General features: G+C 51.1%; 1 protein-coding gene across 4 annotated transcripts; it reads right to left on the reverse strand.

Moving 5' to 3' along the window:
* Window positions 1-975: 975 nt before the first annotated feature.
* ETV7 (ETS variant transcription factor 7) lies at window positions 976-25,506 on the reverse strand. 4 transcript variants are annotated; one of them, XM_004043900.4, is made up of 8 exons: window positions 25,066-25,506; window positions 23,072-23,207; window positions 13,395-13,559; window positions 10,977-11,102; window positions 8,864-9,094; window positions 6,465-6,607; window positions 4,386-4,486; window positions 976-4,273 (listed from the first exon to the last, which is right to left on the reverse strand). In XM_004043900.4, exons 1-8 carry the CDS (start codon window positions 25,069-25,071, stop codon window positions 4,156-4,158), a joined length of 1,026 nt encoding a protein of 341 aa, XP_004043948.1. In that variant the 5' UTR covers window positions 25,072-25,506; the 3' UTR covers window positions 976-4,155. The 4 variants fall into 4 exon arrangements, with proteins under 4 accessions (XP_004043948.1, XP_004043949.1, XP_004043954.1 ...); XM_004043901.4 differs by lacking the exon at window positions 13,395-13,559 and having other exon boundaries at window positions 25,066-25,311; XM_004043906.4 differs by lacking the exons at window positions 13,395-13,559; window positions 23,072-23,207 and having other exon boundaries at window positions 25,066-25,168.
* Window positions 25,507-25,930: the final 424 nt, after the last annotated feature.

Genomic DNA, 25,930 nt, shown 5'->3' on the forward strand with positions numbered 1-25,930 from the left:
TTCAATGACCTGCCACTTTTCAGGACTTTAATTGTATGAAAAATGGATATAAACTCAATGCCTCACCTGGTGCCCAGTACACAGCAGGTACTCAATTGATGTTTGTAGAAGGAAGGCCTAAATGAACCCCTTTACTCCAGGCACCCAGGGGTCCATCCCCAGACCATGGCCTGATCTCCCTGGGGAGATGGAGAAAAGGTGGCATGGCCCCAGGGCTGAGTGCAGAGTTCTGGAGTCGGGATCTCTGGCAGTGGTTCATGCCTGCTCTCCTAGTAGCCCACCCCTGGCCGTGATGGTCTCAGTGCTGGGTGAGATTCATTGCCTGAGTTAAGTAAGGCCTCATCCCTGGGAAATGTAGCTGTTGACATCCATCAACCCACCAGCAGGCAAACACCACTTATAACTGGAAGAAGTGATCTAGGAATCCATCCTCCTGCTTCATCTTGGCCCCAACCACAATGCTGAGAAGAGGAAAAGAGGTGGCTTCAGGAGCCAGGAAGCTGGGCTGGGCCACATGATCTTAGGCAAGTCACTTCGCTCTGGCGGCAGTTCCCTTCTCTGTAAAATGAGGGTCTGGATAAATTCATTTTGACAGTTCCTCCTGAGCCAGGTATGCAGCTCTGGGGTGAGAAGGTGATAATGTGTCCAGAATTGATGGGTTCTTGGTCTCACTGACTTCAAGAATGAAGCCGCAGACCCTCGGGGTGAGTGTTACAGCTCTTAAGGTGGCGCATCTGGAGTTTGTTCCTTCTGATGTTCGGATGTGTTCGGAGTTTCTTCTTTCTGGTGGGTTCGTGGTCTCCCTGGCTCAGGAGTGAAGCTGCAGACCTTCGCGGTGAGTGTTACAGCCCTTAAGGCAGTGCGTCTGGAGTCGTTCTTTCTTCCCGGTGGGCTTGTGGGCTCGCTGGCTTCAGGAGTGAAGCTGCAGACTTTCGCGGTGAGTGTTACAGCTAATAAAAGCAGCGTGGACCCAAAGAGTGAGCAGTAGCAAGATTTATTGCAAACAGCGCAAGAACAAAGCTTCCATAGTGTGGAAGAGGACCAGAGTGGGTTGCCACTGCTGGCTCGGCAGCCTGCTTTTATTCTCTTATCTGGCCCCACCCACATCCTGCTGATTGGTAGAGCCCAGAGTGGTCTGTTTTGACAGGGGGCTGATCGGTGCATTTACAATCCCTGAGCTAGACACAAAGGTTCTCCACGTCCCCACCAGATTAGCTAGATACAGTGTGGACACAAAGGTTCTCCAAGGCCCCACCAGAGTAGCTAGATACAGAGGGTTGATTGGTGCATTTACAAACCCTGAGCTAGACACAGGGTGCTGATTGGTGTATTTACAAACCTTGAGCTAGATACAGAGTGCCGATTGGTGTATTTACAATCCCTGAGCTAGACATAAAGGTTCTCCAAGGCCCCACCAGAGTAGCTAGATACAGAGTGTGGATTGGTGCATTCACAAACCCTGAGCTAGACACAGGGTGCTGATTGGTGTATTTACAAACCTTGAGCTAGATACAGAGTGCCGATTGGTGTATTTACAATCCCTGAACTAGACACAGGGTGCTGATTGGTGTATTTACAAACCTTGAGCTAGATACAGAGTGCCGATTGGTGTATTTACAATCCCTGAACTAGACATAAAGGTTTTCCACCTCCCCACCAGACTCAGGAGCCCAGCTGGCTTCACCCAGTGGATCCCGCACTGGGGCTGCAGGTGGAGCTGCCTGCCAGTCCGGCGCCGTGCGCCCGCACTCCTCAGCCCTTGCGTGGTGGATGGGACTGGGCGCCGTGGAGCAGGGGGTGGCGCTCGTCGGGGAGGCTCGGGCCGCACAGGAGCCCATGGAGGGGGTGGGAGGCTCAGGCATGGCAGGCTGCAGGTCCCCAGCCCTGCCCCGCAGGAAGGCAGCTAAGGCCCGGTGAGAAATCGAGCGCAGCGCCAGTGGGCTGGCACTGCTGGGGGACCCAGTACACCCTCCGCAGCCGCTGGCCCGGGTGCTAAGTCCCTCATTGCCCGGGGCTAGCAGGGCCGGCCGGCTGCTCCGAGTGCGGGACCCGCCAAGCCCACGCTCACCCGGAACTTCAGCTGGCCCGTAAGCGCCACGCACAGCCCCAGTTCCCGCTCGTGCCTCTCCCTCCACACCTTCCTGCAAGCTGAGGGAGCCGGCTCTGGCCTTGGCCAGCCCAGAAAGGGGATCCCACAGTGCAGCGGTGGGCTGAAGGGCTCCTCAAGTGCCGCCAAAGTGGGAGCCCAGGCAGAGGAGGCGCCGAGAGCGAGCGAGGGCTGTGAGGACTGCCAGCACGCTGCCACCTCTCAATAAGAGACGCCATGGGGCATGGGCTCATCGCAGAGCAAAGTCAAGGAGCTGGAACAGTCTCAGAGGGAAAGTGAAAGGGGCAAAGCATTTTCCCATCGATCCTTTTTCCAAAGCCACCCGCCTGCCCCCCTGCCGGTGAGTACTATCATGGGTCCCAGATAGGACTAAGCCTGGAGTTTCCCTGCTCATGGGCTATCACAGCTTTGAGCCCCAAAGTCCAAGAGTCCTTATCAAGGACTTCTCTGCAGTGACTCAAGGCCAGTGCAGGCGCCAGCAGAGACGGGGATTTCCTGACCGGCTGGGGGCAAGAGGCTGAGGTAGTTTCCTCTTTCTGAGAAAGAAGATACGAATCCGAGGAGTTCTATTCTTGGTTAAATGAAAATACTCCCTTCTCCTTCTACCTGAGCTTTACCTGACGGCTTGCAAGGGCAGAGGCTCTGGCCCTCAGGAGGCCCCAATCAGTACTTGGGGCTAGGGCACAGAGGGAGAAGCTGGCCCATTGGACCGAGGTGTTTTCATGCTTCAGAGCAGCTTCTGGTTTGCAAAGCCTTCTCAGCTAACACAGGTGAAGCACGCCCCACAGAGCAGGCAAACGTTAAGCATTTCACTAGTATTGCCTTATGGAAGCTTTCCGACAACCCCGGAGGTCAGGTCAGGAGAAGGAGCCCCATTTTGCAGACAAGAAACCTGAGGCCCCGGAGAGGCGGAACACCTTGCCCAAAGTCCCACAGCAGATACAGGGACAGGAGCATAGGAAGCCACAGGTGTGGGGACGGGGGCCAGTCTTCACTGGGTCGTAGTCACTGAAAACTGAGGATGAGGGGGCTGGGCCAAGTGAAATGGACTATTCAGTGAAGATGCCAAGAGCAGAGAGGTGGGGCCGGGGCCTGGCTAAGAAGCGTCCACATACAGTCAGAGGTGCTGAAAGAAAACAGGTCGAAGCCCTGGGTTCCGGAGAGGCGGGCCAGCTCCACAAGCCTCTCCCTCAGTGTCCTCATCTTCACGCCTGAGTGCCGAGTGAATTAAATGAGATAAGATATCCATAAGGCCCTTAGCACAAGGCCTGGCACATAGTAAACACTTAAGAAACATCAGCTGGACGCAGTGGCTCACGCCTGTAATCCCAGCACTTTGGGAAACTGAGGCAAGAGGATCACCTGAGGTCGCAAGTTCAAGACCAGCCTGGCCAACATGGTGAAACCCTGTGTCTCTACCAAAAATACAAAAATTAGCCGGGCGTGGTGGTGGGCAGCTGTAATCCCAGCTACTCCGGAGGCTGAGGCACGAGAATCTCTTGAACCCAGGACGCGGAAGTTGCAGTGAGCCGAGATCGTGCCACTGCACTCCAGCCTGGGTGACAGAGCAAGACTGTCTCAAAAAAATAAAAGAAACATCAGCTACCATTGTTTTTATTGTTACTGAGGCTGTCAGTGCCGCCTGGAAGCACTAACACTTTTTCCCATTTCTTGCCTCAGCCCCTTTCACAGGTGAGGAAATCTGAGGCTCAGTGAGGGACTTCATTCCCTTCATCTGGTAAATTCCATTTACAGGGTGGGGCTGGGTGCTCTATCGGTGCCTGGCTTCCTCTCCCAGGGGTGCAGCAGGGGAGAGTCCATTCCCCTGTACCTCATTTAGCCCCAGGATTGCCCTGCCCAAAAGATGACACTCCTGCCCCCAGTGTCCTGGATGGGAGGCCTCCCAGCCTTCCCAAGCAATGGCTGTAATCCTGTGGGTACAGAGTCTGGCTGGGGATCCTGCTGCTCTGCTGGGAGGAGGAGGCTGCCTTCATAGGAGACTCGGTCCCTGCCCCATCGGTACCGGGTGCCTGGAGTCCACCTGCCCCTCACGGAGAGATTTCTGGCCTCTTGTCCTTGAACTCTATTCTGTCCTGCTCCTGGCTCTCCAGCGGCTCCAGGTGGCTGTCCTTGTCCTGGACCATCTTTCCCGGAGTCTTTAGAAATCTAGAATTCAGGCCCCAACTGCAAATCAGCTCCTGCCCCAGCTGCAGGGGGATTCCAGCCCACCCAACCCCAGTTCTGCTTCCCCTTTCACCACATCCCCTAGGCTACTCACCTGAAGAGGAGTTTCTGCCCCGGTTCCTTCTTAATGATATTAAGCTTATAATAGTGGCGCAGGGCACGAGACATCTTCTCGTAGGTCATGTTCACCCGGTTCTGGAAAGCAAAGCAGCCCCACATCAGCCCCACTCTCCATGTCCTGCTCCTTCCACACCTGGAAGGGAGCAGGGTGGACTGGACAGCTTCTTAAGCCTCTCATTCCAGGGATCTGTGAGGGTTTATGAGTGCTCACTTGAGTTTGGAAGGAAAAAGGCAGGGGAAGGTTGGGGAAGAAATGATGGGGCTGGGCAGGGTGGCTCACACCTGTAATCCCAACACTTTGGGAGGCCTAGGTGGGCAGATCGCTTGAGGTCAGGAGTTTGAGACCAGCCTGGCCAACATGGTGAAACTCTATCTCTACTAAAAATACAAAAATTAGCCAGGCGTGGTGGTGCGTGCATGTAGTCCCAGCTACTCAGGAGGCTGAGGCAGGAGAATCCCTTGAACCCAGGAGGCAGAGGTTGCAGTGAGCCGAGGTCATGTCACTAGACTACAGCCTGGGCAAAAGATTGAGACTCCATCACAAAAAGAAAGGAAGGAAGGAAGGAAGGAAGGAAGGAAGGAAGGAAGGAAGGAAGGAAGGAGAAAGGAAGGAAGGAAGGAAATAATGGAAAGGTTCTCCTGCCTACTTGGCTGAGAACATAGTGTGGGAGTGAACTGCATGTTACTTTTAAACAGCAAATGTCAAAACAGTAACAAATAAATATATATATTTGTGGGAAATGCAATCAGAGAGACAGTATGGTGGGGTGGCATGGATGGTCTTGCCAGGCCACACCCTGGGTGACTTTGGCCAAGTCATTTCTTTCTCTCTCGGGGGTAGGCAGTGTGAGGTAGGGCCAAAGAGCCTGGGGTGTGGCATCAACTTAAGCCCCAGCTCCACCGCTTGTCAGCTGTGTCACCTTGGACAAGTTTCTTGACCTCTCTGAGTCTGCTTCCCCAGCTACATAATGAGAAGGAGAACACCCATTGCATAGGTCAAGGATTAAATTATTAATAGCTAATCCATGAAAGCAATTAGCACAGTGTATGGCATGTAGTATATGCTCATTAAATGGGACTGCTGCTCTCTGGGCCTGTTTTTCTCCCTGTTCTATATGAGGATTAGACCAATAAGTCCTCCCGAACTTTAGTCATCTGCATCCTTCCAGCCACCAGCACTGCTAAGAGCAGTATAATATAGTGCAGCACACGGCCTGGGTTCAAGTCCTTGCTCTGCCTCTTACATAGCAGGGGATGGGTAAACTTGGGGCAAGTTGTTAGCCCTCACTGAGCCTCAGTCTCCACATCCGACAACACCTACTTCACCAGCTTGGTATGAGGATTAAATGAATTAGTACAAGTGGAGCCCTCAGGGCGGTGCCTGGCAATCAGGCACATTACATCTTAGGAAAGGCTATAAATCGATGATTATCATTATCGTTAATAGTTTTCTTTAAAAGATTTTTTTTTACTTAAAGAAACCTATTTATTTTAAAAGGCTATATTCCTTATATCACTGCTGTAAATCATGAGATGGTCATGGTAGTTACATTTTGTAATCCTAATTCAAAAATAATTATGAGGATATTAAACCACCTAAGATCATCTTGCAGACACCCATTTAGGTATAGGCATTCCTCATCATGGGAATGCTGGCCTCAGTCATCCCCAGGCCTTTCCAGCCCTGACATCAGATGCTCCTGTTGGGCCTGAGACCTGGATTTCTGTCCAGCTCCCTGCAGGAAAGCAGCTTCCGCATCTGGCCTAACTGTGCGGTTCATGTAAACATGCTTATAAAGCCTGAAATACTAAGCAAAGGTAAGATTAAGCAATGAGAAGGCACAATTGTTCAGTTTCAGAGACATTCCCCATCCGTAAGAGGTAACTGCCTGTCCCTCAATAGCTCCCCAAATAAAATTATCCTGTCACTTTTGGGGCTGCTGATGAAGGCGCCATCAGCTGAGGATTGTCCCATAGTGCTAGGGGTCCACTCTGACCCCCAACTCTGTCCCCTTCTGGTTATGTTGAGACCATTCTGCTGGCCGAGGCTCACCTTGTGATTTCCCCAGAGTCTGGCGAGCCCATTTGGATCCACAACTCGGAAGATCTTGGCGTCCTTGTCTTCCCACTTGATGTAGGGCTCATACCGGGTATCAAGGAGCAGCTGATACACGTAATCCCACAGCAGGCGGCAGTCTGCAATTTAGCACAGGGAGTGCAGGCAGCGCAGCTTTACTGGAGCTGTGACGACAGGTGTTAGAAAGGCACTCTTGGAAGCCTCCCGGCCAGAGCCCTAGGAGCACCAGCAGGAAGGTGAAAATGATGATATCAACAGAAACAGCCACTAACGGGGCTCCTCACGCATTGTCTCAGGCAGTCTTCATGAGTCTGGGAAGTCGTTACCTTTATCCCCAGGAAGAGGTGAGGAAATGGGCTCAGAGGTGCAGAGGTATCTAAAGTTGCCAAGCTCCTAAGTGGCAGGTAGAGCAGGGAGTCTGACCGGCTCCACCCAGCATCAGAGCCATGTGAGGGCAGGTGCTGGGCCCACAGGCTGAGGGGCTGGGCCCCTGACCCCAGGTCCCTCTCTGCCCCTGGCCCACTCACTCAGCCCCCTGGACTTCTATTAATTATAATATCCACCCCTTCAAGGTCCCTAATGGTGAGGCTCAGGAAAACCAAGTATGCCATTGGGAGGGCAAGTGGGCATCCGGGAGCAACTGTGTGATCTGAAATCCCAGGACCTGGGCCTGTCGGCTGGGTCATTGCAGGCAAGTTACACAACCTTCTCTGAGCCAGTTTCCTTGTATGGGGTGGTGAGAGAATTAGGTAACATAATAGACCACAAAACCCTCAGCACAGTGCCTGGTATACTGTAAGTGCACGAAGAATGTTAAGCATTATAATTGAAGAATTCAGTAATTGCAAGAGGCTGAAGTGGGAGGATTCCTTGAGCCCAGGAATTTGAGGCAGCAGTGAGCTATGGTGGCATCACTGCACTCCAGCCTGGCGACAGAGTGAGACCCTGTCTCTTAAAAAAAAAAATCCAGTAATTATGGATCATTGTGTTTGTTACTGATACATAATATTTACGCATGTTTCTGGTGTCCATGTGAGATCTTGTTGCATGCATAGAGTGTGTAACGATCAAGTCAGGTTACTTAGGGCATCCATCACCTCAAGTATTCATCATTTCTATGTGTTGGGCCAATTGTTTTTTAGTGACTTCTAGTCATTTCCAACCCAAAAGCCAGGCTTCTGCCCACTCTGTGGCTTCATAGAATAAATGTGGTGTGGACATAACAATGGGAACAATAGACACTGGGCACTGGGGACCACTACAGGGGAAGAGCCAGGGTGGATAAAGCTACCTATCACAGGCCGGCATGGTGGTTCATGCCTGTAATCCCGGCACCAAAGGAGGCCGAGGTGGGTGGATCACCTGAGGTCAGGAGTTCAAGACCAGCCTGTGGCCAACATGGTGAAACCCTGTCTCTACTAATAAAACAAAAAATAGCCAGGTGTGGTGGCGGGCGCCTGTAATCCCAGCTACCCAGGAGGCTGAGGCAGGAGAATCGCTTGAACCGGGGAGGCAGAGGATGCAGTGAGTTGAGATCATGCCACAGCTCTCCAGCCTGGGCAAAAGAGCCAGACTCCCATCTCAAAAAAAGAAAAGAAAAGAAAAGAAAAACTTCCTATCAAGTACTATGCTGAGTACCTTGGTGACAGGATTATTCATACACCAAACCTCAGTGGCACGCAGTTTACCCATGTAACAAACCTGCACATGTACCCCCTGAACCTAAAATAAAAGTTGGAAAAAAAAAGAATAAATGCAGTGTCACTGTTATGACTAGAAAAACACCCTTCAGCTTATCTGTCAGTCTGTCTGGTTGTCTGCCTGTTAATCCTTTAACAACGAATGCAGAGTGGAAGTGTATCATTTGGTTAGCGCTCAGGATCTGGAGCCAGACTGCCTGGGTTCACATCCCACCTCTACCAGTGCTGTGTGATCTTGGAGAGTTACTTAACCTTTCTGTGCCTCAATTTCCATATCTGTGAAATGGGGCTAATAATAGTACCAAACTCAAAAGGCCATTGTAGAATTAAATAAGGGCTTGGGAACCACGCCTGGCACATAGTGAATGCTCAATTATTTTAAAACAGATAAAGTTTTAAAAGGCAGGTGTGGCACTCCATGCTAATGTGAGTCTCAGAATATGACTGGGTAAATTGTCCCTGTGTGGGAGACAGGGTGAGGCTTGGTGATCCCAGGTATCACTGCCCTCTGTGACCAGATTGTGGCTAGCACACAGGACAGTCAACGCTACCCCGCAATCCCCCAGCCACAGACCTCCCATCACCAGGTCAAAATAGCCCTGTCCTCATCACTCGTGACTCTGAGACTCAGACTCAGTGCACCTTCCATGGCCAGAGGAACAGCCTCCCACTCACCAGCGATCCTGCCATCAATGGGGGCCTGCGGCATCGCGGGGAAGGAACAGACCCCCTGGGTCCCGCAGCCGAGCTCTGCACAGTGACATAAGTTGAGGGACTCCTCCTTGCCAGGGGTCCACCTTGCCAGGCCAGGGTCATCCAGGTGGCCGAAGTTGCTGGTAAGCCCTGGGTCTGGTGGCTGCAGCAGGTGGCCCCTTCGGATGTCCATCTGAGAGGGGCCAGTCACCTCTGCAAGCAGATGAGCACCAGTGGTAGCAGGCAGTGGGCCCCAAGCCTCCCCAACTCAATCCCTCGATGGTGAGCCTGGGAGCCCTGTGGGGCAGCACTCCTGATGCTCTTTCTCCAACCAGCCCCTGGTTAGAAGGTCAGGGAGGCAGTGGGGGGCAGTGGGTGAGGGCCAGACAGCCTAGGTGCTAACCCCAGCTCCCACACAAGTAACAACCTGTCAAGCCTGTTCCCTCATCTATGAAAGTGGCTGCAAAGCCAAGCAGTGACAGAGCCAGGTCTAGAACCCAGGGGCCCTGTATCCCATGTCCTCTCCATTTGCCCAACAAGTATTTATTGAGAGCCTTCTATGAACCAGGCATTGTTCTAAGAATCTTGAGCATATATCGCTGAGCTCCCAAAAGCCCCTGCCCTCAGGGAGCTTATATGCTAGTTGAGAGCAGGGGAGATGGACGATTAAAATAAAAAGGAAACAGAAACAGTATACAATATGAGGTGAAAAAAATAAATCACCCTAAGGCAGATAGGGAAATCTGGGAAAGGAGCAGGGGTTGCCACTTTAGAGAGGCTGCTCAGGCCTCCCTGACATTAGCATTTGAACAGACCTGAAGGAGGTGTCGGAGTGAGCTCTGTGGGTATCTAGAGCAGAGAGGGGATGCCAGGCAGAGGGAACAGTAAGTGCAAAGGCCCTGGGGCAGGAGCGTCTCAGGCTTGTCCAATGAAAAAGAAGGCCCGTGTGTCTGGAGCAGCAGGAGCAAGGGGGAGAAGGCTGGGAGGGGAAGGCAAGGGCAGGAGTCAGCGGAAGAACTGCACTTGGACTCCGAGTGAGAAGGGAGCTGCTGGAAGATGCTGAGCAGACAAGTGACGTGACCTGACTTCTGAAACTCTCTGTGCTGTGGAGAATAGATCATAGGAGGTCAAGAGCAGAAGCAAGGAGACCAGTGAGGACGTTCTCCAGAGGCAATGAGGGCTGGAATGGGGCAGCAGGAGAGGAGTGAGAAGAGGTTGGATTCTGGACACATTTGAAGGTAGGGCTGACAGGATTTGTGGACAGTTGGGATGAGTGGGGGTGGGGGTAGAAATCTAAGATGACATCTGAGCAATTGGAAGGGTGGAGGCGGGGTTTGCGGGGCTGGGGAAGACTGGAAAGGGCAGGATATCAGGCATTTGGTTTAGGGGCTGGGGGTGTTGAGAGGCCTACTGGACGCCCCAGTGGAGGGGTGGGGCAGGCAGCGTGGGTGCCTCTGGAATTTGGAGGGTTGAGGAGGATATATATTGGAATCCTTGGCACCACATGGCGTTTAAGACCCAGGATCAGATGAGATCGCCCAGCATCTGAATGCAGACAGAGAAGCAGAGAGGGGTACCCCAACATCTAGAAGCAGGGGAGAAGAGTAGAAACCAGAAGAGGAGGTCGAGGAGACACCAGTGGGGTAGAGGACACCAGGTGAGTGGGGTGTCCTGGAAGCCAAGGGAAGAAAGAGTTTTCGGGGAAGGAAGGAGAGGTGACCCCCAGGGTCAAAGGCTGCGAGAGACCACAGTAAATCAGGACTGAGAGTGGCCATGGAATGGACATCCTTATTTTCAGGTTTCTGGAGACCTTGACAAGAGTGGTTTCCACGGAGGGCTGCAGAGAGGAAATTGAGACATGATACAAACAACTCTTTGCTGGAGAGAGCAGAGAATGGGGAGGCGGGAGGCAGGGAGGGTGCAGCACAGAGGAAGGGCTGCCAGGAGCGCCCCAGAGCAGGAGGTGGGGGCGGGGCGGGAGGGGAGCTTGCCCACACTGGCCACCTCTTTCATTGCTTCGCCTTGAGGATGTCCTGCCCTCCCAGTGAGGCTGATTTGAGGGAGGTACTCCGAGCACCACAGAGAGCTTCCTCACCTTCCGGGGGGACAGGAGAGTGCTGGGTGGGCGTCTTCAGCCTGAAGTCCCCTCCAAAAAAGGGCCCACACACCAGGGCTCGCCGCTGGGTCTTGATGTACTGGAGCAGCTCATACAGGACGTCACCTGGAGGTGGGTGGGAGGGAGGGCAGGCTGCTGAACAGGCCACGTGGGGAGGGCCAGCCTCGTCCCCCTGCAGCCACCTGCCTCAGGGCGAGGGCTGGCATGTCTTGTCACAGCTTCATGCCGATGGCAAAGGGGTTCCTGCTGCAGCTAACAGGAGGCTGGGCTGGCAATGGGCAGAGACGCTGCTGCTCCCGTGGTGGATGAATTTTAGAAAGACATCCTTTCCTGCCGGTAGACACAGCCGCCTCTAGGGCATGCAGCTTGCAAGGTCAGGCTGCTTCTCAGCCCTCGCACACACCCTTGGCTGAGGGCTTGTGCACAGTGCATAAACTGTACAACTGTACCTCACGTTCCTGGGAGCAGAGACAGTTCTAAGGCTCATGGGATTCCAAGCTTTATTAAAAGTCTGCCCTGCCTTCTAAGGAGCAAAGCTGTCTTAGCCTCTTCCTAAAAGGCAGAATGAGTAGCTGCTTCAATAAATGGTTGAAGAAAGGAAAAGCCAGGTGCGGTGGCTCACACCTGTAATCCCAACACTTTAGGAGGCTAAGGCAGGAGGATTGCTTGAGCCCGGGAGTTTGAGACCAGCCTGGGCAACATGGATAGACCCTGTCTCTACAAAAATTTTAAAAATCAGCTGGGTATGGTGCGCATATCTGTGGTCCCAGCTACTTGGGAGGCTGAGGCAGGAGAATCACTGGAACCCAGGAGGTTGAGGCACAAGTGAGCTGTGTTCACGCCACCAAACTCTAGCCTGGGCAATAGAGTGAGACCCTGTCTCGAAAAAAAAGCCAGAATTGGGCTCTGTCCTTGGCCCCAGAAATCTCCTTTGACTCATACCTTGGGCTAAGGTGCTGATAGTAGGGCAGGAAAGAGGGGATCCGTGGGTAGAGAGCCAATGTGGGGATCCCAGGCAGCCAGAGGGATACAATGTAGACAGTGGGCACTCGAGGACCAGGAGTGCTTGTAGGAAGGTGGAGAGATGAACAAGGGCATGAAGGGGACCAGCCCCAAGCTCACCTGCTTCCCCGCTTTGCCTCAGTGCAGGACCATCAGGGCTGTGGGGAAGCTGGAAGCCTTGTCTCTCTGTCCCTGCCCTCCCCTCACCTCCCACTAGAGCTCTTGAATCCAAGCTCTTAGAGAGACGAAAGTTCCAGCAGCTGCTACAGGAGGCTCACGGTGGGAAGTGGGTGATAGAACTTGGGATGTCAGCTGGGAGCAGTGGCTCATGCCTGTAATCCCAGCACTTTGGGAGGCCAAGGTGGGCAAATCACCTGAGGTTGGGAGTTTGAGACCAGCCTGGCCAACATGGTAAAACTCCATCTCTACCAAAAATACAAAATTAGCCGGGCGTGGTGGCAGGCGCCTGTAATCCCAGCTACTCAGGATGCTGAGGCAGGAGAATCGCTTGAACCTGGGAGGCAGAGGTTGCAGTGAGCCAGGATCGCGCCACTACACTCCAGCCTGGGCGACAAAGTGAGACTCCATCTCAAAAAAAAAAAAAAAAAAGAACTTGGGATGTGACATGAGACTGGGCTGTACGTGTTAGGTATAAACAGGCAAATCAGCAGATTTCAGAACGTCTCTTTGCCAAATACACTGTGGGCCTGCTTGGCCAAAAGACAGGGAACACAGAAAACATGAGCGAATTCTTAAGAAAAAGACACCAAATCAGCACAAACAAAAGAGCCACCTGAAAACAAGCCACACAAGACTCAGATGGATTCTAGAGGTTCCTGGAAGGCCCTGCTGCCCGCTACCACTGGCCACCCTCCCTCCCACCACCAGTCCCTCCCCACAAACTCCGTGCTGCTGGAACACCATCATCTGACATTCATTCCTTTGCCCTCAGACCTAGTTTCTGGTTAAAATCAAAAGTCATCTTGGAAGTCAAGGATTTTGCTGTTACCACCCATTTATACCTCAGTGTGAATGAATATTTGATCTTTCTCTAGTTGGTTTTTTGTTCAGTAGGGGTAGCGGGTGGGAGGCAACAGGATGGAAGTGGATAGAGGAGACAAGGGCCACAGATAAGGGGAAGAGAAAGCGAGAGAGCAGAACAGGCCCCTACAGCTCTGAAAACAAGTGGTCAAATGGACTCCCTTGCTGAAGGCCTGCTCTAGCTAGGAACCACCAGATACACACGTATGCAGAGGGGCATCTGCAGTGCTGGAAATGAGCATGATTCCCCAAGGAAGACCCCTCCATCTCCCTCCCTGGGCCCCCCGGGGGTACTTGGGCCATCCTGGCCTACCAGGGTTCCCGCTTACAGGAAAGCCTGTGCGTTTCCCTGACCTGAGCTGGGCGCACGGTGCCGGAAGTCGTCCTTGGTGAGGATGCAGAGGGCGCGTCCGTTCATCTCGAACCCGTGCTCCGCGGTGCATGGCAGAGAGTACTCCTGCTCTGCCCAGCGCAGCCAGTGCAGCACGTCCTCCCTGCTCCACAGTGCGGGCTGGATGCCTGCAACCAGCAAGGACCAGTCCCATCACTCCCCGTCGGGCCTCCTCAAAGAAGCCCACCCTGAACACTTCATCTGAGCAGATGCTCCCCTGTCCTGGCCCCCAACCCCCATCATCTTCTGTCGCTGCCACCTGTTTCTTTCCTTCCTAGCACCTACGTTCTTTGTAATTACATTTTACATTGGATAGAATTATATGTTCGTGTTTATCATTATGTATGTATCATGTATGTATTCACTTATTTATTGTTGGTACCTCCCCACCACCTGTTTTCCAATCATTCATTCAACAAGTGTTTAACGAGAACCTACTATGTGCCGGCACTGGACTAGGTGTGCTGGAGCACACTGTTATGTGTATTCAGCACCTAGAACAGTGCCTGGAACACAGTAGGTGCTCAAAAAACACATGTTGAGTGAGTACTTGAATGACTGAACAACCCAATGAAAGGGGTGTTACTGGCCAGGCGCGGTGGCTCATGCCTGTAATCTCAGCATTTTGGGAGGCCGAGGCGGGTGGATCACGAAGTCAGGAGATTCAAACCATCCTGGCCAACATGGTGAAACCCCATCTCTACTAAAAATACAAAAATTAGCTGGGCATGGTGGCATGCACCTGTAGTCCCAGCTACTCGGGAGGCTGAAGCAGGTGAATCGCTCGAACCCGGGAAGCGGAGGTTGCGGTGAGCCAAGATCGTGCGACTGCACTCCAGCCTGGGCGACAGAGCGAGACTCCCTCTAAAGAAAAAAAAAAAAGGAAGGGATGTTATTGTTTCCCAAATGAGGCAGTGAGGCTCCCAGAGGTTAAGTGACTAGCCCACACGCATACAGGCAGCATGGGGCACAGCCAGGCTGTCTGGCTATTGAAATTTTCTGCTCCATTGTGCCAACTTGGAATCAGGTTTGCTCAGGGAACAGCCCAGGGGACAAAGGGAGCCTCCTACACTCACCTTCAGTGCATGTGTTTTTATTTCTGGCAGTAGCCAGACAAGTGGCTGCTTATTCTCCCCACGTTTCCACTCTGCCTGGGACTGCTACGCTCCTAATGCCAAGTTTTGGATAGTGTTCAGCAGGGCTACGTTATGACTTCATGAGCCCTTGACACATTTGCCTTTGTGGGCAAAAAATATTTAAAATAGACTGAGCGTGGTGGCTCCCACCCGTAATCCCAGCACTTACGGAGGCCAAAGTGGGCAGATCACTTGAGCCCAGGAGTTTGAGACCAGCCTGAGCAACTTGGTAAAACCCCATCTCTCCAAAAATACAAAAAAGAAAATTTAGCCGGGCATAGTGATGCACACTTGTGGTCCCAGTTACTTGGGAAGCTGAGGTGGGAGGATCGCTTGAGCCCGGGAGGTCACAGTGAACCATCATTGCGCCACTGCACTCCAGCCTGGGTGACAGAGTGAGACCCTGTATCAAAAAAATACATAAATTTAAATCCTATTTTATGACTGCACTAGTGTAAAGACTCAGAGCTCACTGGGTTCAGTTCTACAGGTAAGAAAGTTGAGGCAGAAGAGAGAAGCAACTGTCCAAGGCCACACCTTGGCAATGATAAAGACCAGACCAGCCTCTGCTCCCTTATACTCAAAGCAACACAGGAAATGAACTTAATTTTAACATTTAAAACAAAGGAGATCTGCATCCTTCCTTGTTCATTCATTCAGCCAATATCTAATGAGTACCAGCTTGTGTCAGTCACTGTGCAGGGCTAGGGACACGGCACAGAACCAGGCTGGCAGGAGGGAGGAGCCCCACCACCAATAACCCTAACGATAGTCCTCCCGACGGCACACAGGGAACGTTCACTGTGCTGAGAAAACAGAAAGCAAGGCACTAGATCCCAGTTTAAGAGTGAGGAAAGGTTTCCTTTACTTCTATTTTGGGACCTAAAAATGAGTAAGAGAAAAGAGTAAATGTCTGAAATTGCCAAAAAAAATTATTTAAGGCAGGAAAAAAGAATCCATGTGAGAACTGGCCTCTGTGGTACTGCATGTGACAAAGCCATGTAACTAAGATCGAATGGTCTTATGCTAAGATTGGCAAATATCATCGGAAAAGAAGGTGGAGCCCAGGAGCAAGTAAGTGTTCATGCACGCACACATGCGTGCCTATGTGTGTATGTATATTTTGTAAAGTTAATACATGACAGAGGCAGGATTTTAATTCAGAGGGAAAGGATCGTTAATCTAATATGGAAAAAAAAAAAAACCTGACTCTCCACCTGGAAAAAAACACATTTGGGTCCTCACTTCCCACCATTCACATTCACAAAAATCAATTGTAGGTAGATTAAAGGCCTAAAGAATAGAACAATACAAATCTTAATAGAAGCAGAAATCAAAAACCAAATGCACTCAATAAGAGCAGAGGGGACCTCAACCATGACAGGAAATGCAGAGGCTGTAATAAAAACGAAACACACATTTGACTACATTAATTTTCTGTGTTTGCTGCAAAAGATACCATAAACAAAACTAAAAGAGGATAGATTTCGGGGAAATATTTGCAATGCAGATGACAGATAAAAGGTTAATGCCTACCATAGGTCAAGAGCATCTGTAAATTGATTTTTTTAAAGACAAAAAAAATCTTTCCAGCAATCCCAGCAAAGCAGGATTTCTCAGCCTCAGCACTATTGACTCTTTGGGACTGATAATTTTTTGCTGTGAAGGCCTATCCTGTGTGTTGTAGGATGTTTAGGAATACCCTGGTCACTATCCACTCAATGCCAGCCTAGTTCTAACAACTAAAAATGTCTCCAGACATGGCCAAATGTCCCCGGGGGGGAAAGGAGCAGCAAAATTGCTGCCAGGTGAGATCCCCTGTGGCACAGCAAATCCACCAATAAGCATGTGACAAGACATGTCACCTCAATAGTCAGGGAAATGTACCATCAGAGAAGAATAAGATATTTTATAGCAGGAGTGCGGGGAAAAGGATGCCTTGCTGGTGAAGATAGGAATTTAGAGCCTCGATGGGAGATGAGTCTGGTGATACATGAGACGCCAAAAGCTGACTTAGTGTAAAATGTGGAGGCCACACGATGGGCAGATTCCTGAGGGGTCGAGGGCAGGCCTCCACAGCCAGCCAGGGCTTCCGCGGCTAGGGGGTCAACCGCCAATTGCATTGTACCTGAACTCATATTTTTTGTGTAGTTCCCCTAGTTCACCATATTGGAGGCATCAGCCGGAAAATTCAAAACTGTGATTCCTGGCCTGTTGTGGTGGCTGAGGCCTATAATTCCCAGCAGTTTGGGAGGCAGAGGAGGGAGGATCATTTGAAACCAGGAGTTTGAGAACAACCTGGACAACATAGTTAGACCCTTGACTCTACAAACAAAAAAATTTTTTTTAATTAGCCAGGCATGGTGGTGCATGCTTATAGTCTCAGCTACTCAGAAGGCTGAGGAGGGAGGGATTGAGCCCAAGAGTTCACGGATGCAATGAGCTATGATAGTGCCACTGCACTCCAGCCTGGGCAACAGAGTGGGACCCTGTCTCTTAAAAAAAGAAGAAGAAGAAGAAGAAGAAGAAGGCCGGGTGTGGTGGCTCACGCCTGTAATCCCAGCACTTTGGGAGGCCGAGGCAGGCAGATCACAAGGTCAGGAATTTGAGACCAGCCTGGCCAACATGGTGAAACCCCATCTCTACTAAAAATAAAAAAATTAGCCAGGCACAGTGGCACGTGCCTGTAATCCCAACTACTTGGGAGGCTGAGACGGGAGAATCACTTGAACCCCGGAGGTGGAGGTTGCAGTGAGCTGAGATCAAGCTACCACACTCCAGCCTGGGTGACTGAGCAAGACTCCATCTCAAAAAAAAAAAAAAAAGCAAAAACATACAACAACAACAGAAAGCATAGATGATGTTGCCAGGCCAGCTGTAAATAATGTGACCTAAATGACAGTACCTCAGTTTCATCATCAGTAAAACCAAGGATGATGAAAAAAATTGTACCGTCCCCACAGGGCTGTCACAAGGATGCTTTCAGATAACCCATTTAAAAGCAGCATCTGGCATGTGGCATGTGCTTTTTGACACACATAGAGCTATACATGTCAATGAGGTAATACATGTAAAATGCGTGGCACAGGGTCCAACACCTGGTGGGTATTATCTAGGGCGTCAATCACCCTCAAGAAGTCTCCCTGACCCAGTTGCCAGGATGAGAGTAACTGGGGCTCCCCTTCCCAATGTAAGGTGAATGTGGGACTTCACCTGCAGATCAGCCCCCGGCCTCTCCCTCTCTTGGCAATAATCCATTGCATTTTCAGTTCTTTCCCATTAACCGTCTTTGTCTCTCAAGACTCCAGGCAAATGTCACCTCACTCTCCCGGCCCAGTGGCCTGCTAACTGAGGATTTCCAGCTTGGCCAGCTCCCGACTCCCAGCTCCCAAGGCAGATATGGACAGAGTCCCCTGGCTGGGGCAGCAAGAGGAGCTGCCTGTCCAGGACACAATTGGAGGGCTCAGGTGTCTCCCTGAAGAGTCAACACCATGTCCCCTACCTCCTCCCAGAGCAGGGCTACATGTGGGGGCTCCCCTCCACCTCCCAGCTATATCACCTCCACTGCCCTTATCTGTGGACATAGCGCTTCTTTACATAGTCACTGAATCCCCAACTAGAATGTAAGTTCCAGGAGGCACAGACTTTGCCTGTCTCAGTCACTGTGGTCTCTCCAGCCCCTATAGCAATGCTTGGCACATAGTAGCTGCTCAATAAAAATAAATTGCTTAAATAAGTGAGTTGAGCAAAGCAGTGTGGGGTCACCCACAGGGCCTCCTTGCCTGCCCCTTCTCCAGCCCCTGACTCCCACCCCGACCCCGACTGGACCTCTCTTCCCACAGCATCCCTTTTACTCTCTTGCTGAAGAAACTATTGTTCCCAACTACCAAGCCCATCAAGTCAAAACCCCTCTGTCCTGGTTTCAAGACCCCTCAAAGTGCCCCTCCCCACCTGACCAAAGCTATTTCCCACCACTTCCCACCACACCCCTGCAGTTTACTGAGTCTAGTGAGCTCCAGGAGCCACAAAGCCTGACCAGCCTTTAGCAACCAAATCAGAATGAACAGCTGGCTTCTCCCTACCTTGCAGGATCCCCTTGCAGGAAGAATGCAGGAGGCAGTTAAAGTGCTTGGCCAGTACCCTAAAAATGGGAGCTATCATCACCTGAGGCTAGAGGCAGTTTCTCAAAGCAAATGACAGCTGTGGGGTCTGAGGGATGCCGGTTCAAATCCCAGCTCCACCATTTTACTGGTAGGTGGCTTTGGACAAGATAATTCACCTATGGCCCAGTTTACACAACTGTAAGGCGGAGATAACAAAAAAAGCTACTTTCCATGCCTACTGAATATATTCAATCAGATAATAAATACGGTATGCTCATCACAATACCTCGTCAAGAATAAAAACTCAACGAATGAATGGCCTTTATTCTGATGATGAGGATGCTGATCATCAGACCCCAGCCTGAAAACAGAGAGACTAGCTTGCTTCTCTGCCATGATGACTACGGTTTATCAATTATCATGTCCTTAGTTTATTGTGTGTCATTGTGTCTTCAGAGACTCCTTAAATCTGTCACCCCATTGCTTGGCTCCATTGTCTTGGTCGATAATCCTTTTCTTGGTAATCACACCAAGCTTTACGGTCATCACCACACTGTGGGGGCAGAGCCAGTGCATACAGTTCACGTTGTGTACTGCATAAAGATACCATCAGAGGAGGGGAATGGGAGGATGGAGGTGAAATCCAGCTGGGACTTTGATTGGCTTCTCCCCATAGGAGGAGTCTTTCCAATTTGCACAAAGATGCATATGGTCTAGCCCAGACCCTGCATTTAGGGAGTGGAGAGGTTCTTTATCCTCATATTAATAGTTCTTGGAATTCCCCATCTGTTTGTTTGGGTCCTTACCGCCACATTCCTTTTCATTGCCAGGTGATGTCACTGTCAGTACTCACACGTTCCAGTGAATTAGAACATTCGCTTTTAATCTCCATCCTCCCATTCCACCCCACCTCTCTGGCGTTTTACACCCACATCCATCTAATTTCCTGCTTCTCATAGGCCATGATCTAGGGCAGCATTTCTCAAACCATTTTTTACCTCAACCCATGGTAAACAAATAACATTTTGTACCCACACACATATATATAAATAGCCTAAACAAAGTAGTCACGAATCTCAGCTACCTTTACTATTTATAATGCGCTCTGATGTGTTGTTCTATTTCAATTTTTAAAAATATTTATCTTGGTCCACTAAGTGGATTTCACTTCCTTAGTAAGTCTTGACCAGCACTTTGAAAATAAATAAAATGTGGTTCTCAAACCAGCAGCATCAGCATTACCCAGGAGTTTATTAGAAATCTGCAGAATCTCAGGCCCCATCCCAGACCTAATGCTGAACCAGCATCTGCATTTCAACATGGTTCCCAGCAGATTCATGTGCACATTAAAATCTGAGAAGCCCTGGTCTGGAATACCGGGAAGCCGCAACTGTTAGCGCTGATCTATTAAATGAAGTGCCCAGGAACTCTCTCACATGTGAAGGATGTGAACTTCAGCATGGGCACCCAAAATCTGTTTGAGCTTCCCAAAGGCCCATTTCTCCTGCTTTACACTTCCAGGGAGTCACAGAGAGGTGTTATCCCTCTCCTTGCGACTCTGAATATAGGACACGGCACTCTACGCCTCTTCCCATGGCTTATTTACAGCTAGGAGCTTTGAAAGTCAATTTCAAAACACAAAGAAGTCTCATTTCCTCTGCACCCAAAGTGAGAAGTTCACAGACCTTTTCTCTGGGGAATAAGCTCCAGGGAAAAGAAGAGACGCAGGACCGAGAAGTAAGAGTTCTGGGTTGGAGGCCTAGTCTGGCCATTAGCATCACAGTTGACCCTTGCCCTCCCTGAGTCTCAGTTTCTCTGTCACTGAATGAGGCCTTGGTGGTGACCATCTCTGAACTGCCTCCTCTCAAAATTCTCCCAAGTTGTCCCTTGAGGGTGCATCACCTCCTCCCACTCCCCTGTGACATCAGCCCAGTTCTGAAAATGGTCCTAGAGTCTGCACTGCCAGCTGTCCCTGCCCTGCAGCTGCGTCCCCCCATAGCTCCTGACTCACTCTGGCCTTGGGCAGACCCTCATGGCCATGGACCAGGGATGGGGAGGTGAGAATCCTCTTTTGTTCCCCATTTCCATACAGGGAAGCATAGTTGTGAATCTCCGTGAATCCCACTCCTCCATCCCAGTAGACCTCCTGACCCTTGCCACAACCCTGGACATCACGGTTGTCCTCAGAGTGGACTTTCCACTGCTTTACTACACATCTTTGTCAGGAAAATCAACACAAAAAAAGTGAGCTCTACAGGAAAATAACTTCCGTGCTCCTCTTAGCATCAACTCACAAGGCTAAACAAGATCTGTTTTGTTTATTCACTTCCTGCTGAGGCAAATCAGTCCTGACTACTAAAATGGAGGTTGGAGGTAGGGGAGGGAATGGGGTGGGTGACGGGGAATAAACATCAGAGAGATGGGCAGAGATGGAAACCCAGCTTCCAGAAATTTAGGAAACTGGGCTGAGATCACCCCCAACAGGGCTGAAAAGTCGAACCTTCATTTGGTGTCAGCAGTTTGCTTGTTTGGGATGCTGTTGACAGGAAAATGAGTCATTTGGCATCCCCTATCTTTTAAAACTGTCAGGTATTTACTAAGGGCCAGAACTGTATTGTCTGAATATTTGCAGATGTTCCAATAAATATGAGTCATGGAATCTAAGATGACAGGTATAGAAGATGCTGCTGGGGCCCTGCCCATAGGCCCTGCCTCTCACCTCCACACTCTGAAGGCTGCCAAATGCCCCATCTGACTCTGCCCTGGGCTTTTTCTGGCTGCAGGAACCCCTTAGCCAGTGTACAGGGTAACTTGGAAATGCTGGAGAGCCAATACCCCTGGAAACAGCATTCATGCTGTCATGGAAGGGAAGTGAGTGGATAATCCCCTTACCCACTGGTTGGAATAACTTAGGATTCACTGTCCCCAGAGACCCCCGTGGTGCTAACTGGACCAAAAGAACACCTTTGGGATTTCCTTCTCTTCTCTGTCTTTCCTCCCCACTCCTCACCAGTGTTTTAGGGTCTGCTCCTGGGGAAATCTAACCCAAGGCAACAGAACTGGTAGCTCAGGAGTTCTAATCTAGGAGAAAATAGGCCACGATGACCTGCACCCTGAGTTATGCAATCAGAGAATAGGCTGCCTCAAGAGGGGAGGAAATGCCTGTCCCTAGAAGTGTGCAGGAAGATCTGGTGACCATCTCAGAAGGGCCCACAGAAGTGATCCTGCATTGTTTGGAGGTCCTGGTGTTCTTGATGAAGATCCCTAGTCATTCATGCATTCATTCATTCAATAGATATTTAGTGAGCTTCTGAGCTTAGGAAGTTTGGTCTTAGGGAAATAGGATTTCCCAGGGCTCAGAGGAGAGGTGTGGGTCTTGCGCTTGAACCTCACTATTAGAAAGTGTTTCTTAGAAGTTGTGTTAAAATTTCTAACCTTGGCCTGGCGCGGTGGCCCACACCTGTAATCCCAGCATTTTGGGAGGCCGAGGCGGGTGGATCACAAGGTCAGGAGTTCAAAACCAGCCAGGCCAATATGGTGAAACCCCATCTCTACTAAAAAATACAAAAATTAGCCAGGTGTGGTGGCGCACACCTGTAGTTCCAGCTACTCAGGAGGCTGAGGCAGGAGAATCGCTTGAACCAGGGAGGCGGAGGTTGCAGTGAGCTGAGGTCACATCACTGCACTCCAGCTTGGGCAAGAGTGAGACTCCATCACAAACAAAAAGCTAAAGAAAACTCAGCAAAGAAACAGCAAACAGAGGGAAGGTAAGTTAATCTTGGCACCTGGCAAAAATTAAATTTTTAATTGACAAATTATAAATAATAATTGTATATATTTATGCGATACAAAGTTATGTTATGAGATATATATAAAATTTTGGCCAGACACAGTGGCTCATGCCTGTGATCCCAGCACTTTGGGAAGCCGAGATGGGAGGATTACTTGAGCCCAGGAGTTTGAGAACAACCTGGGCAACATAGAGCAACCCTGTCTCTTATTTAAAAAAAAAAATTAATTTTAAGGGCCAGGTATAGTGGTTCAGACCTGTAATCCCAGCACTTTGAGAGGCAGAGGCGAGAGGATAGCTTGAGCCCAAGAGTTCAAGACCAACCTGGGCAACATACTGAGATTCATACTGGGCAACATACTGGGCAACATACTGAGATTCCCATTTCTACTAAAAATTTTAAAATTAGCCAGTGTGCCTGTAGTTCCAGCTATTGGAGAGGCTGAGGTGGGAGGATTACTTGAACCCAGGAGCTGGAAGTTGAAGGTGCAGTGAGCTATGATTACACCACTGCACTCTAGCCTAAGTAAGCAACAGAGCAAGACCCTGGATCTAAAACAAAAGAAAAGTCTACTTTTAAAAACTCAGCTTTTCTCCTCCCCTCTACTTACGGAGTCTTCCTGGCAGCTTGCAGATCCCCCCTTCACCCAGCAGGTTAATTTGAGCTTCACATCTGGCTTGCACGTGGGTGCCTAGGGGAGGCATGGCTGCCACAGGGCTTATAGGAGAAATAGCCAATTCTCCCTCCTAGAGAGAGAAAAACCAGGACAGTCAAAGAACAGCATCTTGGTGAAGGCTCTGCCATCTTTAAATGTCTTAAGAATTTTTTTGGAAGAGAAAGAGTGTTTATCTCCACCAGTAGACTGCATCAACCTTAAAGGTAGGAACCATGTATATCTTCAACTCAGTACCATCAACATTTTGTACCCAGTGGACACAATAAATGACATCCTTCCAATTCAAGCTTTCCATGCATGTGCCTAACTCCAAGAGGGATCCCCTGCCAAGACTTGTATGATTGAAATCTGAAAGCCTAGGAATCCTCACTGGATCCTTGGTGAGGACAACACAGGAAACCTGAGGGGCCAGGATCAAAAGACCTTAAATCAGAAATAAACAAATAGGCCAGGTGCGGTGGCTCACACCTATAATCTCAACACTTTGGGAGTCTGGGGCGGGTGGATTACTCGAGGTCAGGAGTTTGAGACCAGCCTGACCAACATAGTGAAACATTGTCTCTACGAAAAATACAAAAATTAGCCGTGCGTGGTGACCGGCGCCTGTAATCCCAGCTACTCAGGAGGCTGAGGCAGGAGAATCACTTGAACCCGGGAAGCGGAAGTTGGAGTGAGCCAAGATCACGCCACTGCACTCCAGCCTGGGCAAGAGAGCAAGACTCCGTCTCAGAACAAACAAACACTATTTTCAAAAGAGAAAAAGAGAGGATAAGGATACATTTCTGAATCCTAAGGTCTCACCACGGGAAGCCTGTATCTTTACAATTCAACAATCAGCATGGCCCCCAGAGATGACGGGGTTCATCCATTCAGATGAGAAAATGAAGAAAGTGGCAGGATTTTGTAGGAATAGGAAGCTCCTTCGGGCTCATGCCCAGCCACAGGCTGCCACAGCACGGAAAGGAAAAGTGAAACCAGCTCCATCAAGTCATTTTTCACTCTAGGATTGTCTACATTCATCTCTTGGGATCCGAGGAGAGAGATCTGCCGAGACAGAATTTGGATCGGAGCCAGCAAAGCAAACTCCAGAAGCCTTGGCTGCTGCGAAAGGGGATTCAGCACCTTTCGGGGTCGTTCTCACTTCATTTCCAGCCGGCCCCCCTTTGGTGCTGTTTCCCAAGTAATCAGACCTCAGGGGTTGCCTCCTGGTGGGGAAAGGGAAGCTTGCCTTGCTGGAGAAGGGGCTCAAGGCACAGGACTTGCCTCGGACTTGCCAAGGAGGCTTGCAGGAGGCTCTTTGTCTACTCCTCTATCCTCATCCAAGTAAGAGGAGCGGGGAATTCCGAGGCTGTAACTGCCTGGGAAACGCCAGCCACGGAGCTGCTGAGGATCAGACTCCTGGGTTTCAGCATGGAGGCCAGGGAAGGGTCTGATAATGGGTACGGGTCCTGGCGAGAGGGGAGTGGAGAAAGGCCTTGGAGTGGGACGGGGCGCCAGCTCTGGGGGCAGTCTCGAGGCACCTAGAAAACCGGCGAGTGGGGAGGGGCTGCTAAAGAGGGGCTCCCTGCGAGAATGCGTTCACCAGCTGTGAGGACCCGGCTGGCGCACGAACTTCCAAAGACCTCACATCTGGTTGGTGTAGGGGCGACCAGTGGTAAGGGGGCTGCGGAAAGGGCCCGCAGGGGCTGTGCGTGATGCCTTCAGAGCTGTGTATGACACCGAGAGAGTCAGGGGCGGTGACCCGCGTCTGGAAGTGGAAGGGGAAGTGAGTGAGGGATGGGTGTGAGGTTTAGGAATGTGTTGGAAAGAGAGATTCCCGCCAGGTAAAAGGTCTGATAAAATAGGTTTGGAAATCTAGATGGTGAGGAAAGGATGCGGGAGCAGGTGGCTCTGCGTGCGCGCTGCGTGTTCAGCTGCCAGGCTCTTACCTGCATTACAGGTGGAGGTGAGGAAGCCACCGGCTTTCTGTCGTGAGCGCTCCCCTGGCTGTGGCTGCTGGGGACCTAGGCCCGCGCCCCGGAGTCCTCCTCCGCCAAACCCCTAACCTGGCTCCGAGAACTGGAAGGTCGCGTGGGAGGAAATCTCTTTCGAGAAGCGCCAAGGCGTGTGCGCCCGGGTCCTCCGCAGGCGGGCAGGCGCGCGAGGCGCTCCGGTAATCGCTATCCTTCCGGGAAACGAAAACGAAAGAGCGGGATGCGGTTCCACTTGCGCCGCTGCGGGCTAGGGGCAGGGCAGGGCAGGGCAGGGGCCGGCCCCGTGGGAGCGCAGCCCCGGGGCGCTGCCCGCTCGCCAGCCTGGGAGGCGTGGGTCCTGCACACAGCCTCCAGCCGGCGGACAGTCCCTCTGGCGACCTGGCCTTGGCTCCCACTGGGGCAGAGGCGGGATTCTGCAGGATCTGAGGATCTAAGGGGACCCCTAGTCCTGAACTCGGAACCAACTGCGTCTCTCACGGTCCCGAGCCCAGGACCAGGACCCTGTGAGTCTCCGCACATGGGATAGGAAGGGGCCGCGCATGGTGCCTCTCCCTTTAGGGGTGAGTGACCTTCCCGGCCCCGATACTGTCTCGGCCTGCCGTTCGGCCCCGCGGAGGCCCCACAGGTCCGGAACCGTCGCGCCACCATCAGAGCGGCTGTGCTCTCCTGAGCAGGGCCAGACTACTCGGAGATCCCGACTGACACCTTTTCCTGGGCCTCTGGGTGCTCCGGGGTTGGTGCCTGCCCACCAATCACCCTTTCCATCTGTCTCAGCTCCCCGTCTCAAGAGAGTTTGTGCACATAAAAACAAACCAGCAGA

The sequence above is a fragment of the Gorilla gorilla genome, chromosome 5, assembly GCF_029281585.2.
Source record: "Gorilla gorilla gorilla isolate KB3781 chromosome 5, NHGRI_mGorGor1-v2.1_pri, whole genome shotgun sequence".
NCBI classification, from domain to species: domain Eukaryota; kingdom Metazoa; phylum Chordata; class Mammalia; order Primates; family Hominidae; genus Gorilla; species Gorilla gorilla.